We start from the raw sequence: 16,465 nt of genomic DNA, 5'->3' as shown, positions 1-16,465 counted from the left end.
CATGGGCAATTTTACTTATAATATTGTAATGACAAAGACCTTTCTCAGCAGATGTAAAACTCAGAATCTATGATATATACACCTATATCTATCTATATATAGACATACAATATATGTATATGACAATGTATTATAAAATTCTTTGTGATGACAAAAAAAATTAAAAATCACAACAGCAACACATTTGCATCACCCAATAACAAATGGTAATTCACTTCCCTTGTAATGAGCTCCCACAAATCTTGGGTATTTGTTAAAAGAAGAGATATTGGGGTGCCTGAGTGGCTCAGTCAGTTAAGTGCCATCTCTTGATTTTGGCTCAGGTCATGGTCTCATGGTTTGTGGGTTCGAGCCCTGCATCGGGCTTTGTGATGACAGCGTCCTGAGCCTGCTTGGGATTTTCTCTCTGCCCCTCCCCCACTCATGCTCTCTTTGAAAAACAGGGGTGGATATCAGTTTGTGATTTGTGCTTTAACAACCACCCAAGCATAGTATCTGAAGTCCTCCTTCAGATGGCAACTGATTCCTTATAAGTACACTCAGTATAGAATGTCACCACAGCAAAAAGCAACAGGCAAGGATTGGAGAAGAACATGTGATTATTGATGAGGGACCATAAGGCAAGCTGAGGACCAAGCACAAGCTAACATTACCCCCTTCCTCACTGCCCCCTGCCCCCAAGGTGGGATATGTGTGACATTCCTCAGGCACTCCTGGCTGCCTAAGGACAAAGGAAAGGACAGAAAATAAATGGTTAAATTGATAGACTCTCCACCAGTTTACAAATATCTTAGTCAATTACAAGAAAAAGGCAATCTATCATTAGCCTAATATACAGAAACCTATAGACTCAGTTTCCTGGAGCCCCAACATCACCCTCCCTCCATAGTGATGTGGGGAACAAAGGCAAGAAGGAAATGGCAGATACTGCTTCGGATTCTGTGTCTCCCTCTCTCTCTGTTCTTCCCCAGTTTGTACTGTCCCTCTCTGTCTCTCAAAAAATGAATAAATGTTTAAAAAAAATTAAAAAAAAAAAGGAAATGGCAGAGAAAATTGAATTTCCTTGTAACCTGCAGCCCATTGACAGATACTTGAGGCAGGCAGAGTAGTTTCTTTCTCCAGGAACTCCCTACTGTCTTAATATTAATGCTTTGCTAGAGGGAAAAAGAACCTTAGCTTGACAATAGCTAGGCCTCCTGAAATCTGTGAGTTTTTAGCATATGGGAAATCCCTTTAAGAAACTTCCTCTTGGGGCACCTGGGTGGCTTAGTCATTAAGTGCCAGACTTCCCCTCAGTCATGATCTCAGGGTTTGTGGGTTCAAGCCCCGTGTCAGGCTCTGTGCTGACAGCTTAGAGCCTGGAGCCTGCTTCAGATTCTGTGTCTCCCTTTCTCTGCCCCTCCCCTGCTCACCCTCTGTCTGTCTCTCTCTCTCTCAAAAATAAATAAACATTAAAAAAAAAAAAAGAAAGAAAAGAAACTTCCTCTTGACTTTACCTCCCCCAGCCCCATAGATATAATGAGTCATTCTTCACAACCCGAGTGGAGCTCTTCCTGCCCACGGGTCCTGTCCCCGTGCTTTAATAAAATCACCTTTTACACCAAAGACGTCTTCAAGAATTGTTTCTTGGCCGTCAGCTCCGAACCCCACCATCACCCCAAAACTTCATCAATTATTAGCAGAACTCCTGAAGAACTCAGGAGCCCCAGACTTCTGCAGAGTGAAGGAAAATCAGACCTAAACACCATGGGGAATTCTCACCCTCCTCAAAAGGAAGGACAGATTTAAGTCTAAATTCTGAGGATGGGATATTTGCTTGGATCTATGAACTCAACGGAACAGAAAGGAAACACACCCAGAATTTCATTTTACGTCTGTTCCTTTGCTAAAAAGATACACAGGGAATTCTGGTTTGTTCCCTTGGCAAGAAATTGTTAAAAAACAAAATTCAGCTGAGTAAATTTGAAGATCTAATTGGCTTCATTAAACAATGCATGAATTGGGCAGCATTCCACCTAGCAAGTCGAGTGGTGCTCCAAGGAGCTGTACAAAATGGAAGGCTTTTTATAGGAAGGAGGGTAAAGCAAGAGGGTATTGGCAACAGAAAAAAACAAAAGGATTTTTACTTCTTCTTTTTTGGGGGAAGAGAAGGGCAGATTTTTTGCTTTTTGTTTTATCATGCAGATGACCTCATCATTTCCTATCAGGAAATTTCAGATGGACCGTTAAAAGGTCACATTGCTGGAATAGGTTGAAACTGTAATTAAGTTTTGGTTTGCTGCTATGGGGGGGGGGCATATGACTTCATTTTAGACTTGTAATTTCTTCTTCTTTTTAAAAAATGTTGGTTTATTTTGAGACAGAGAGAGAGTGTGAGTGAGGGAGAGGCAGAGAGAGAAGCCCAACTCTGGGCTGATATTGTGGAGCCCGATAAGGGGCTGTATCTCAGGAACTGTGAGACCATGACCTGAGCTGAAATCAAGAGTTGGATGCTTAACCATCTGAACCATGCAGACACCCCTTTTCTTTTTCTCTTTCTTTTTCTTTCTTTCTTTCTTTCTTTCTTTCTTTCTTTCTTTCTCTTTCTTTCTTTTTTCTTTTTCTTTCTTTCTTTCTTTCTTTCTTTCTTTTTCTTTCTTCTTCCTTCCTTCCTTCCTTTCTCTCTCTTTCTTTTTTTCCTTCCTTCCTTGTTTCCTTCCTTCCTTCCTCTCTCTTTCTCTCTTTCTTTCAACAAAATGATGACTTAGAGTTATTTGCTTTTCTTTTGAATCTTGTCACATCAACAGCACCCTTACCACAAAGTGCAATGTGTGCTCACTGTACCACGGCAGGAGTATGACCCTGATTCCAATCCAGGGTGTGGGTTTTTTCCCCACACCAAGGAATCCTCTGGCACAATTGTCAGTAGCAATTATCCCACCGTCTACCTGGAGAGAGGTGAAGGGTTCAGTCCTGTAAGACTGCTCACTCTACCTCCAACTAGTTCAGACCTCAATCTCAAGTCTGGGCTGTCACTTGTGTCTCTAAACCACTGGCTGCAGATCACAGGTTTCCCCAGGGTCCCCTCCTTGGGTTGATTATTTCGTTAGGGTGGTTCACAGAACTCAGAGAAACATTTTGCTCATTAAATCACCGGTTTATTATAAGAGGATAGAAGTCAGAAACAGTTACATGGAAGAGATGTATATGGCGTGGTATGGGAAAGAGCACAGAGCTTCTGTGCCTTCTCTGGATGTACCACTCCCCCCAGGTCTCCACATGTTCATCCACCTGGAAGCCCTGCAAACCCTGTCCTTGGGGGTTTTTATGGAGGCTTCATTTCATAGGTGTGGTTGATTAAATCATTGGCCTTTAGTGATTGAACTTAAGCTCCTCCCCCCTCTCCCCTCCCGGGTGGTGGGGTCGGGGGTGGGACTGAAAAGTTCTAACCCCCTCATCCCAAGGTTGGCTCATCTGGCAACCACCCTCCATGTTTAGTTTCCAAAAGTCACCTCGTTAACATCACAAAAGAATCTCAAAACCTCTCCACACCTTGGAACTTCCAAGGATTTGGGGAGCTCTGTGCCAGGAATGGGATGAAAATATGTTTCTTATTAGAAATTGCTGTATCACACCAGGAAAAGCCGGTCACCATGGAGACAGTGTTTTTAAAATCAATGTGTTATGAGCACACCTGATAAGCCGGGCTGGCTTCATCACTGGGAAATCTGTGCAGCACACAAGGTCTCATGTTCCAAACGACCTCACGCTTGGTTTCATGCTTTTCTGTTACCATCTTGATAGTCTTAATAATTTTATCCCTGAACTTGGGTCTTGTAAGCGAAGGCCGCTGGGGCAATGGGACAAGTGTCTGAGCAGAGGAGTATGGAAATATGTCTGTATGTCCATGACCGAGTAAGTAGAGTTTCTGACAACCCCGAGAGGCCAGGCTTTCCTTCAAGTAGAATTTGTTTCAGATGCAGAAAGAAGGCAGCGGTGTTCTAAGAAACATGAACTTCCAAGGAAACTTATCGCATATTGTTATATCCCTGTATGCTGAAAACAATGCTATGGAAAGATAGGGCAACTCCCTGCTTCTTTTCCTGTCTCTTTGTTAATCATCAGTATGCCAATGGCATGCATTCGTAGGATGTGAGCATACAGTAAAAACTTGGTTTGCGAGCATAATTTGTTCTGGAGACGCACTTGTAATCCAAAGCACTTGTATATCTGAGGGGATTTCAAGAACCATTGGCTCGGTTGTGATCATGTGACATTTGGCGTCACGCAGGACTCATGTTGCAAGACATCGCTCAGCTTATCAAGTTAAAATTTATTAGACATGTTGCCTTGTCTTGCGGAACACTCGCAGAACAAGTTACTCACAATCCAAGGTTTTACTGTTTAAAGAAGTGAAAGAAAACGAGCTGAGTTGGTTTGGTGCAGTGTTTCCACTGTTTTGGTAAGAACAAAATACACACATATTTGTAGGGGCTAACAAAAGGCAGCCTGCCCCAAAATATGCTACTTTGGCATACTGACTATTTTAAATAAAAGCTACTTAAGAAAGCCTGTACAAGAAGGACATTCGAACCCTCCTCTCTGTCCCTCTGAAAGCAGGAAATAAATCTCCTATGTGAAACATACCCTCTCTGTACCAAGAGGTAAAGAGACATCCTTATTACCAGAGATGGGAAATTTAGAGCCAAGAAAGTCGTGTAAACAACTCTTGTTACTTTTTACTGATTTACTACCTTAGCCCTAATTCTGCTTAGAATTCCTTACTAATTGAAGCTCCCAAAGTTAAGTTTCCTTTGTCCTGTCTACTGCTCACAGATTTATTTTCTCTTTGTCTAAGAAGCATAAAAACTGCCTGCCTTGGTCATTTCTTTGGGTCTCACTTTCATTGTTGGGTCTCCGTGAGCATGTAGTAAGACTTTGTTGGGTTTTTTTCTCCTGTTAATCTGACTCACGTAAATTAATTCTTAGTCTAGTTGGAAGACCTTGAAAAGTCAAGGAAGAATTTTTTCCTTTCTTTCACATGTATCAGCTATGAAATATAAATTGTGTTATTTTGGAGATTCTGTACACAAGTTAAATGTTCTTATATTCGAGTTTAAAATGGGTATTTCCCAACACAAAAATGAATGGCAAAATTTATGCCAATAACTTAAAATTTTAATTTTTATTTACTGCGAATGACATTAAACAACAAATAAGAAAAACATGACAAGTAGAGTGTATGACTGCAGAAGAAAGGAAAACAACTTTATATTTTAGTGCCTTGAATGACACTTTTCCCCCCTGATTTTTGAACAAGAAGACTCCACATTTTCATCCTGTACTTACACCTGCAAATTATGCATCTGGCCCTGTATGCTGTATATTTGGAAGAGTATTTGAACTCCCACGTGACTGCTGTGTTGTTGGGGAGAATTCCTGCCTTCACTGGAACTTCTCATCAGAATCAGACCACATATTACAGAAATAGGAGAGCCACTCTCCTTTTAGGGAATGTAACATCTATTAAGACTGCTTACCATACATTTTGATCCAGAAACATAGAAAGACACAGTAACTGTAATGAATGATGGGGTTTTGCAGTGATGGTGGAATTCAGAGCTGATGGCCAAGAAAGAATTCTTGAAGACATCTTAGGTGCAAAAAAGGTGATTTTATTAAAGCACGGGGACAGGACCTGTGGACAGAAAGAGCTGCACTGGGGTTGTGAAGAGTGACTGGTTATATATACTATGGAGCTGGGGGACATAAAGTCAAGTTTCTTAAAGGGATTTCCATATGCTAAAGAAGACTCACAGAGTCCTGGAGGCCTAGCTATTGTCAGGCTAAGATTGTTTTTCCCTCTAGCAAAGCATTATCATTAAGACAGTAGAAAGTTCCTGGAGATTAGGCTATTGATAAGATTACCTTTTTGTTATAATTTACTAAGATATTTGTAAACTGATGGAGACTACCAGTTTAGCCATTTGTTTTCTGTCCTTTCCTTTGTTCTCAGGCACCCAGAAGTACCTGAGGAATGTCACACATATCCCAGCTGGGGGTGTGGGGTGTGGTAGTTTATACTTTGCCCTCAGCCTGCCTTATGCTCCCTCATCAATGTTCATCAACCTCATGAGATTTTAAATTCTAGACCAGGTCTTGGTGTGTTGAATCTGGTCTGCCTCCTGGTTTTGTATAGCTCACGAGCTAAGAATGTTTTCCTATTTTTAAATTGTTGAAAAAAAATCAAAAGAAGAGTAGTATTTCATAATACGTCAAACTTATTTGCGATTTGGGTTTTCGTGTCCATAAATAAAGTTTTTTGGGACACAGTGATGCTCATTCATTTATCTATTGTCTGTGGCCTTTTTCTGCTACAATGGCTTAGCCAAATAGTTGAAATAGAGACCTTATGCCTGCAAAGCCTGAACTGTTTGCTATCTGGGGCTTGACAGAAAAAGTTTGCTTTAGAAAAAAAGCTATTCACACAAGGTTCATTGCTGTGGATCTTTCCAGATATAATTCTGATTGTATGGGGAACAGTACCCTGGGAAGTATCCAGATCTCCAGAGTTTGATAGGTTTGCCAGTAGAATACCAGGAATGCGCCATCTAGTGATGGGATTTTTCAATCACAGGAGAATTTCTAATTTTTTTTCCAGATTATTTGCCCATGTAAAAATGGTGAGATACTTAAAGATTACACCTAGGGGCGCCTGGGTGGCTCAGTCGGTTAAACGTCCGACTTTGACTCAGGTCACGATCTCGTGGTCCATGAGTTTGAGCTGCGCATCGGGCTCTGGGCTGATGGCTCGGAGCCTGGAGCCTGCTTCCGATTCTGTGTCTCCCCCTCTCTCTGCCCCTCCCCCGTTCATGCTCTGTCTCTCTCTGTCTCAAAAATAAACATTAAAAAAAAATTAAAAAAAAAAAGATTACACCTAGTGAATGTTAATAATGCCATGTGGTATTGACTATAATTTAAAACTAGAGTGAAAGTCAATGAAAACAGATTCCATAAATATATCCCTATGCATGTAGAAAAAACATAAATCTTGAACAATTATTTATTAGTCATGAGTGAATGGAAATGAGTGCACAATCACTTTTTTATTTATTTGAAAACAAACACCCAACACCCTGTAAAAGTGAACTAAGAAACCAGGTTATTTTTGCTAAGTGATTTATCATTAAAGGTAGAAAATAATAATTTTCTTGATATTTAGAATAATGCAGTTGTGAAGAATCCTCTCCCAAATTGTTCTTTTCTCAATGGTGGCTAGAAAGGAACCCTTTGTTCTGTTTTGTTACTGGTCATTTTAGATGTCTTTTCTTCAATGGAGTGGACTCTCGATGAAAGAACTTTACCACGTTGATCTATCTCTTCAACCACTGTCTTTACCAATGTGGTTTTGGATAACTCTAGAAATAAAACACCTGTGAATACACATATTCCAGCTAAAAGATTACATGATGAAGAATTCCAGTGGTGGTTGTAATATAATATACTATGTACATTTTTGGTGAGAGAGCATGTGTAGATTTACAATAATAGTTTGCGTGGGCGGGGGGGGGGGGGGTGGGGATGCGCCTGGGTGGCTCAGTCTGTTAAACATCTGACTTTGGCTCAGGTCATGATCTCACGTTTCATGAGTTCAAGCCCCGGGTCAGTCTCTGAGCACACAGCTCAGAGCCTAGAGCCTGCTTTGGATTCTGTATCTCCTTCTCTCTCTGTCCCTCCCCTGCTTGTTCTCTAAAATAAATACATAAATAAATAAAACATTAAAAAAAGACTTATAGTAATAGTTTGGGGTAATTTCATCCACTTAAAAATAATATTTCAAGTTCAGAGCACTTTAGTTAAAAGTACTTAAATGTAGACTGTTGCCATGGTAGATGATTGCCATTAACTCAAAAGTACTTGCTGCAGTAGAAAAAGAATTAGATTTAATTACCTTTGGGTGAACTCCCTGAGCCTCCTGATCCAAAGCGCTTTGATTTGGAGCATGAGCTACAAACAAAACAAAAACACCCCAGTTTATTCTTTAATATTTCTGGTTATCATTTAAGAGATATTCATTGAGTCAAGTGGTGAACATGAACTCAGGTGAACTCTGTATGCCAAAAACAGATGTTAATTTCCCATAAAGGAAAATATTAAAATTTTTGTGTAGAGGAAGTGGAAATAGTTGTCTTCTAAGGAAAGGATATAAAATAAGTTTGTTTCCATTTGATTTTTTTAAACTCAAGAATTCAAAACCCAAGAATATATATATTCATATATATACATAATATATTCTATATGCACAAATACAAATATGTACTTTTTAAAAACATGTAGATCCCTGGGGTTTGTATAGAGTAGTTTATTTCAGGGCAGCAGTGATATTAGGAACGGAGTGAAAGATGGGTAAAGCCTGGTGGGGGGGAGTCATCTTGAAACCTATAATGATTAACATGGATACCAAATGGGGTTTTCTGAAGGGCTGACTGGGGTCCTCCAAGGCAAATAAGGAACGGGCTGTGCCTTACAGAATGTGGAAGAGATAACCGCAGAGGCAAGAGGTGGGCACACTTCTCTGCAGTGGGAATGAAGAAGGAATGACTTGGAGGCATGAAACATGGATGGCCAGTCCATGGTTGTGGTTTAAAATAGGTAAAAACCAGGGGCGCCTGGGTGGCTCAGTTGGTTTAAGTGTCCGACTCTTGATTTCGGCTCAGATCATGATCTCGGGGTTCGTGAGTTCAAGCCTCCTATCAGGCTCTGCACTGTCAGTGCAGAGGCTGCTTGGGATTCTCTCTCTCTCCCTCTCTCTCTGCCCCCCCCCACTCATGTGCATGCGTGCTCTCTCTTGCACTCTCTCTCAAAATAAATAAGTCAAAAAAAATTAAAAATAAGTAAAAACTGGATTTTCAAATGGTGTTACTTACTTCCCGTCTCCATCTATCAGGTGGCAGTAGGTCTCAATTTCCTTTTCCAGGTGGACCTTGATGTCGAGCAGCTGCTCGTACTCCAGTTTCTGGCCCTCCGTCTCGGTTCGGACCTGGTGCAGCTGTTCTTCCAGGGCCCCGATCTGAGCCTGGATCTGGGCGAGCTGCGTGCAGTAGTTCCCTTCGGTCTCGGTCAGGGAGCACTCCAGGGACTGTTTCTGAGGGCAGAAGATGTCAGAGCAAGGATGAAGCCACTTTGAGTACTATGCAGATCAGAGCTTCTCAGCACACGGCAGCACAGAGTGAGGTTTGGAAATCTTGGGGCTCGTCACAACCAGACAGGAGGCACAGAGGCAGGGGAAGTCACAGGCATTTACGGGGTGGGGGCCCGGGCATGCTGGATGACCTGATATAAATGGCCCTGTCCCACGAGACTTTGGACTGTTCCTGTGGACTTTTGTGCTATTTAGGCAATATTTGCTATCACGACCAACCTATATATTAATACTTTTTTGGGGAGATAGCACAAAAAGAAATCATATTGGAAATTTTATATTTTGAAATCACTTATTTATTTTGGGGTTGGTATTTGTTTTTCAATCTTATTCTGCTACTGTCTCCGGAGAGCTACTCTACCGCTGCCCCAAGGCCTTGTGTGCTGCTGTTTCTTTTTCTTCTCTGTCCCGGATTTGCTGTTGTTATTCAAAGGCCTTTTATGAAGCACTTGAGATTGAACGAATGCCTTAACAGGGGTGGGCTTTCAACACAAGGGATATATTTCATAACCCAGTACAGGTCATTATTTCCACATTACTCTTATGAACATTATACCTCCTCCTTTCCACTTGAATACCCTGTCATTTGTCTGGTCACACGATTTCTACTTCAATTAAAGTAATTTTCCTCTTTCCCTTATCATAGGTAAGGACATCTGGGTGGTCATTACTTCTCCTGATATTAGTTATTATCTGAGTGTCCACCCCCATTTCCACTCTTTCATTTTCCTTTTCTTCTCCTGATCTTACATTGTTTAAAACAAAATGTAGTTATCAAGGGAAGGTGCAAGCCTCTGTCTCTTTCATTACATGTTCTGGGATAGTTGGGCCCAAGTATTTACATATTATATATTAATTAAAAATACTTTTATTTTTCCTTTTTTTTTTTGCTGTCATGGCATTATGGTAGTTTAAAAATGTTTTTGTATTGCTAAATATATCATCTATTCATTCTAAGGTAAAGAGGGAGTTATGAAATACTCGTCATCACAGGCAGACACGGATGATGTTTGATGGGGCTAAGAACCACTGACTTAATGAATAGGCCAACTGGGGCATTACCTGGGTGGTGCTGGGCTCTCTGGGGCAAAGGAGTGGAGGGTGAACAGGATGGTATTGGGGAGGAGGAGGCACCGAGAGGCAAGACGTCAGCGAGGTGTGTGCTCTGTTGTTCGAAACTTTAATTTCCCTGAGGATGTGTCCTCAGGTGGTATTCCTTTTCAAGGGTGCTAATTCTCTTCTTAGTCAGAGGGGACAGCATCCCTATCTTTACAGCCTTCCACTGTAAAGGTTAGCTTGTAGATGACGAAGGAGGAACGGATGAACTTGCCTGTATGCATACTACAGGAAGCGTATGAAAAGTTTGTATTTAGATGACTCCCAACTTACATGTGATTTGTGTACTATAGACCATGCTTAGAATTCATCTTATGACAAAAGAATCTCAAGTATTGAAGTTATGTTCTATGCCACTATTATTCTATAATTCAGTTATGTTGTCTGTTAGCATGGGCTTTTTTTTTTTTTTTTTTTTTTTTTTGGATTATCTCCTGAACCCAAACCGTGTCACTACTGGCTTCACAGAATTAACTACTTTCTAACATCATCTCCTACGTGAAAATGCTTCCATTTTGACCTGGGAACTCAGGACTTTATTTCTTTCAACATAGCTCAGAAACGAGAGGGAAGATTGTGCCCAGGGATACAGCAGCAAGAACATGTTGCCAAGAATGGGGATACAGGGTTCCAGTGGCAGGAAAGAAGGGAATAGGGAAGAGAAGAGGGCTCCAGGAGAGGCAGGGAGAGTGTCGGGAACCAGCCAGCAGTGGTGACCAGGGTCAGGAGAAGAGGGGCACCCTGGTTAAGTTAGTCTCCAATCTAAACAGCATATAGTAAGAGAGCACGGCACCTTTCTAGGGTGGCTAAGTCAAAACAGCCTTCCTAGGGGCACCTAGATGGCTCAGTCGGTTAAGTGTCTGACTTCGGCTCAGATCACGATCTTATGGTTTGTGAGTTTGAGCCCTGCATTGGGCTCTCTGCTGCCAGCACAGAGCCCGCTTTGGATTCTCTGTCCCCCTCTTTCTCTGTCCCTCCCCCTGCTTACCACTCTCTCTCTCAAAAATAAATAACCATAAAAAAAAATAAAAGAATAGTCTTCCTATAGTTTTGAGTCATCTTTACCTTCTCTGCTCACTGCCCCATTCGTATTAACAGTGGTTCTTTCCTTTGGGTTACAGCCTAGTGTCCTCAGGGAGCGTGAACCCCTGATGAGGACAGGGGCGCTTGGGCCACATGTATGTGGTAATTCTCAAAATCAAGCTTTTCGGGTGCTGCCAGCTCACACCCCAGAAGGGAAGCCCGTTTTAGCCCTGGCTCGTCTCCATGGTAACCTGGGAACTAACTGGCAGGAGGTGCCAGGGTGGCTGAAAGCCCAGCTCTGTGAGGTGGGTGGGGAGGAAGAGGCTGATGGGGCTCATCGGGATTCAGATGTGTACCTTTTCCTCTGCGGGGTGAACAGCACCACGCGGCTTTCACTGGCTCCCTCAGTACCAGGAGATGCCGGTGACGCTAGGTCGGCCTTGTGTGGCCCCCTGACATTGGCCTGACACTTAGTTTTCAGGTGGGGCAATACTGCTGCCGCTGGCTCTGCGGGGCTTGAGGACGGGGCCGCGGGAAATGTGGGCTATTTTCACGAACCGGGCGCTGAGCGCCGGCCGGGAAGGAAACCCTCAGTGATCTCGGGGAGGAAGAAACGCTCTGTCTCTTTCTGGGGGTCTCAGTGTCTGTCTTCCCTGTTCTCGTCCGCTCTAAGTATTTGTAGGTAAAGCAAAGCTCTAACAGGGAGGGAGGGCTTCGGTTAGAGTCGCGACCTGCAGGCCGACCCGCGCCCTCGCCTACCATTGCCAGGAGCGACTGCAGCTCGATCTCCAGGGTCTGCAGGCTGCGCTTCATGTCGGTCAGCTCGCTCCTGGCCGAAGTGGCCGCGCCCGCGTGGTCGGAGATCTGCTGCTGCAGGGTGGCGCTCTGGAAGGCGGGGTGCAGAGGGGTGAGCGGGCCTGCGCCCACCGGGCAGGGCTGGGGCGTGGGGGTGGGGGTGGGGGGCGGCCTCACCTTCTCGTTGAACCAGGCCTCCGCGTCCCTGCGGTTCTGCTCGGCCAGGTCTTCGTACTCGGCCCGCATGTTGTTCAGCAGGACCGTGAGGTCCACGCCGGGCGCCGCGTTCATCTCCACGTTCACGTTCCCGCCCGCCGCGCACTGCAGGGCCTGCATTTCCTGCAGGGAGACGATAACGTGACCCTGGGGCAGTTCATGTGCCGGGCGCGTGTGACTGCTTCTCCGCGCTCTAGGCTGTGGCCTGACTTCCCAGCCCAACACCCTGTTACTCTTCCCTCTCCCCGTTTCTCTTTTCATGTTTCCTTTCCTTCCCCCCTCGCCCCCCTCCCCCATTCTCCCCTTTGGGACAGCTAGATTTGGTGGTGTTTTAGGCGTTTCTGTCATAGGGTGTTTTCTGAAAACCTTTCATCCATTGTTTTGGAGACTGTTTTGGGGAGATAACCATAAAAAAAAAAGGCGTATGAAGCTGCCTGGTGTAAGGTGTCAAATAATGGGTTTATTATTGTGCCGGGTTCAACATTAAAGCCAGGCTCACTAAGTGGAGAAAACAGTGACATCTTTTCCAAGTCAGAGAGGTCTTTAGTGAGGTTAACCTCAAGATAAGTTTTTATGAATGAAAGAAATAAATGTAGTGCAAACAAAAAGGGGTGTATTAGTGCAAAAGCAATGCGCCATTTTCAGAAGGATAGAATATTATATCATCCTAAAAAATGGAAGGGTACAGATCAAATACTTAATATTTATTACCTCGGAGACGAGATCAGAAGGGCAGAGAGTGGGAGAAAGAAAATTCTTTATAAATGCCTTGGCATTGTTTGAATTATTGTAATGAGTACGGAATACTGTTGTAATGCAATGCCACCCCCCAAAGTATTTAAAATGTACAGAATGGCGGTTTGACTAGAAGTAAAGCTTCTCCTACCTCTTCGTGGTTCTTTTTGAGGTACCTCAACTCTTCGCTCAGGGATTCGTACTGCAGCTCCTGGTCGGTCCTGCAGAGCGTCAGTTCGTCTAGGACTCTCCGCAGCCCGTTGATGTCAGCCTCTGTGTTTTGGTGAAGGGCGAGCTCATTTTCATACCTTGGGGGGCATTAAATGAATTTCAACACAAGTTAGACTCTCTCAAGAGGCAGGAAAATAGAACCTCAATTGCTTTAAGCTGAACACTGGAAATTGAATTGGGACTCAAAATATTATAAAAGTATACATGGAAAGCCTTCTTTCACTCCTCTCTTATCCAGTTCTGTGTAGGATAATCGGCATTTGTTTAGTGACACAAATTCTGATAGCGGATCCCAATAAAATAAAAATTTGCCATTGTATTATTTTTATTTTTAAAAATTAAAAAAAAATTTTTTTTTATTTTTGAGACAGAGGGAGACAGATCGTGAGCGGGGGGGGGGGGGGGGGGGGGGACAGAGAGAGAGGGAGACACAGAATCTGAAACAGGCTCCAGGCTCTGAGCTGTCAGCACAGAGCCTGACGCGGGGCTTGAACTCACGAACCGTGAGATCATGACCTGAGCTGAAGTGGGAGGCTCAACCGACTGAGCCACCCAGGCGCCCGCCATTTTATTATTTTTATTAATTTTTTTTTATGTTTATTTATTTTTGACACAGAGAGAGAGAGAGAGACAGGCAGAGCGTGAGAGTGGAGGGGAAGAGAGAAAGGGAGACCCAGAATCCAAAGTAGGCTCCAAGCTCTGAGCTATCAGCACAGAGCCCAACATGGGGCTGGAATTCATGAACAGCAAGATCATGATCTGAGCTGAAGTCGGACACTTAACTGACAACTCAGGTGCCCCCAAATATGCCATTTTATTTATTTATTTTTAATTTAATTAAAAAAATTTTTTTTGCCATTTTAGAATTTTATCTTAGTTATTCGTTTTCCTTACTTGATGCATATTTTATGAACATCTACTTTGCGCTTGGCTCTATTCCAGGCAGGCATAGAAATACAGTGATGTTTTGCCTCAAGAATGTAATAAATATGTATAAATTTTGAGCATAGCTGATTGTAATATTATAATGTGCTTTATGCCATATGGTATTGTAGTATTATAACATGCATTACTTACTATCATCTTTCAGAGTGTATACTCCTTGGGATAAAATTGAAATTTTATTTAGCATATTAAATAGACAGGAAACATTTTCTCGAGAGTGATTGTTTTCCATCACTTACTTTAGCCGGAAGTCATCCGCAGCCAGTCTGGCATTGTCAATATGCAGAATTACGTTAGCGTTAGCAATAGTGGAAGAGATAACCTAGAAGCCAAAAGGGAGGACAGGACAAATACGCCAGCTCTTACAATTTCTCAGCAAATAAAAAATTTGACACAATTAACTTTGCATAAAAATCCTATTTCCTTAAGTAACAGCCAAAATACTTAAAATTTTCATTAAAAAATTACAAATATGGTTATTTCTTCTCCTATACTCATATAACCTTTAGAATGTGACACTTATCAATGAATATATTTCAAAACTGGCAACATTAAAAAAATTTTTTTTAACATTTATTTACTTCTGAGAGAAAGAGGGAGAGAGACAGAGGCATGAGTGGGGGAGAGGCAGAGAGAGGGAGACACAGAATCCGAAGCAGTCTCCAGGCTCTGAGCTGTCAGCACAGAGCCCAACACGGGGCTGAAACTCACGGACCTGGAGATCATGACCTGAGCTGAAGTCGGACACTTAACGGACTGAGTCACCCAGGCGCCCCACTAGTAACACTTTTTTAAATACATTTTTTAAAAAGTTTATTTATTTATTTTGAGAGAGAGAGGGAATGTGAGCAGGAGAGGGGCAGAGAGAGAGAAAGAGAATCCCAGGCAGGCTCCACATTGTCAGCACTGAGTCTGACGTGGGGCTCAAACTCACAAATTGTGAGATCATGACCTGAGCTGAAATCAAGAGTCAGACACTTAACAGACTGAGCCACCCAAGCACCCCCCCAACAAACCTTGTAACATTTAAGTTACTTGGAAACCATGATTCAAAGTGCGTATTTTTGACTAATAGGAAGAATGTTTTATCAAAAGAAATAATAAATATGATATAAATGACAGATAACAGTTATGAGGCATTTCCTGTTCTAGTTTTATGTCTTTGGGTAGGTAATTCTTAGTTTTAAATACTTTGAGTATTTCCAAATTTGTAATTTCTCACCTTATTCTTAAGTTCTTCAATTATCTGGTAGTATCTGCTATAGTCATGATCAAGTCCACGGCAAGATCCAGGCCCGTATTTATCATACCAGCCCTTGATTTTTCTCTCTAGTTCGGCATTTGCCTCCTCCAGAGCTCGCACGTTTCCCAGGTAGGATGCCAAGCGGTCGTTAAGATTCTGCATGGTCACCTTCTCATTCCCGGACAGAAGTCCCCCTTCACTTCCAGCAAAGCCAGCACAAGCAGCGTTTCCAAGGACGCCACCAGCATGGTTCCCCCCAGGAACATTGCCCAGGCCCCCTCCCAAGGCACAGGAAAATCCACTTCCAGCCACAGAGCTGCCACATGCATTGCTGCCTGCAAAGCCTAAGCCTCCACTGGATGGTCTGACAGACCCAGCTCCAGACCATAAGCAAATATGCCTAGACCCACTAGAAAATCGGAGAGACATGATAGGATGAGAAACGTTCACCCTGTCTGGAAGAAGATAGGAGTAATTTCAAAGGAGGACAGAATATCATGTGCTGATGGTGTCTTTGGGCTTTTATACACAATTGTTGGGGTGTTTCTATTTGAGTTATGCATGCCAGAAGAGAAATGGCATCATTCAGATTAGCATGAAATTATGTATAATTAGGTAATTTTTTTTTTTTTTTGTAAATTGATGTCTAACATCCCTGGCTGTTGCTTTGGGGTATTTTTTATCTTAAATATAACAGGGTTAGTTCTATATTAAGTTCATTATTTTAACTTCTAATTTTGGGTGAGTAATCCTTTACTTTCATCTAGGCCCTAGGAATATACCGTCATTATCTGGCACCAGATATCATAAAGTTTTAAAAGTTAAGTAAGATTGTGATAGGGTACCATCAGCTACAGTAGGGTCTTAATTACCAGGCAGATATATAAAGAGGTATTCAAAGGTATATAAAGAGGTATATATTAAGTAAAGGAACACATATTTCATCCCCCCATAGCAAAAAAAAAAAATTGTTATTAAAA

The 16,465-nt window shown here is 42.5% G+C and overlaps 1 protein-coding gene across 4 annotated transcripts; it reads right to left on the bottom strand.

Moving 5' to 3' along the window:
* Positions 1-5,145: 5,145 nt before the first annotated feature.
* Positions 5,146-15,982, bottom strand: LOC109247459 (keratin, type I cytoskeletal 28). Of its 4 annotated transcripts, none has more exons than XM_053892865.1 (8): positions 15,465-15,982; positions 14,482-14,564; positions 13,218-13,374; positions 12,293-12,454; positions 12,080-12,205; positions 8,907-9,124; positions 7,931-7,986; positions 5,146-6,866 (listed from the first exon to the last, which is right to left on the bottom strand). In XM_053892865.1, the coding sequence occupies exons 1-8, from the start codon at positions 15,912-15,914 to the stop codon at positions 6,850-6,852; spliced, it is 1,269 nt and encodes a 422-aa protein (XP_053748840.1). In that variant the 5' UTR covers positions 15,915-15,982; the 3' UTR covers positions 5,146-6,849. The 4 variants fall into 4 exon arrangements, with proteins under 4 accessions (XP_053748840.1, XP_053748839.1, XP_053748837.1 ...); XM_053892864.1 differs by having other exon boundaries at positions 5,146-5,677; XM_053892862.1 differs by lacking the exon at positions 5,146-6,866 and adding an exon at positions 7,067-7,412.
* Positions 15,983-16,465: the final 483 nt, after the last annotated feature.

This window comes from Panthera pardus, unplaced genomic scaffold, assembly GCF_024362965.1.
Source record: "Panthera pardus isolate Hobbes unplaced genomic scaffold, ASM2436296v1 HiC_scaffold_3, whole genome shotgun sequence".
NCBI lineage: Eukaryota > Metazoa > Chordata > Mammalia > Carnivora > Felidae > Panthera > Panthera pardus.
This window is presented reverse-complemented; position numbering and strand designations above follow the sequence as displayed.

Excerpts from the sequence above, each read along its gene's own strand:
- LOC109247459 (XM_053892862.1), bottom strand. The coding sequence starts at position 15,914 with ATGTCTCTCCGATTTTCTAGTGGGTCTAGGCATATTTGCTTATGGTCT. Across the intron at positions 9,125-12,079 it reads TGCAGTCGCTCCTGGCAATG|AAACAGTCCCTGGAGTGCTC; the intron begins GTAGGCGAGGGC and ends TTCTGCCCTCAG. Across the intron at positions 7,413-7,930 it reads CTCAGGGAGTTCACCCAAAG|GTGTTTTATTTCTAGAGTTA; the intron begins GTAATTAAATCT and ends GTGTATTCACAG.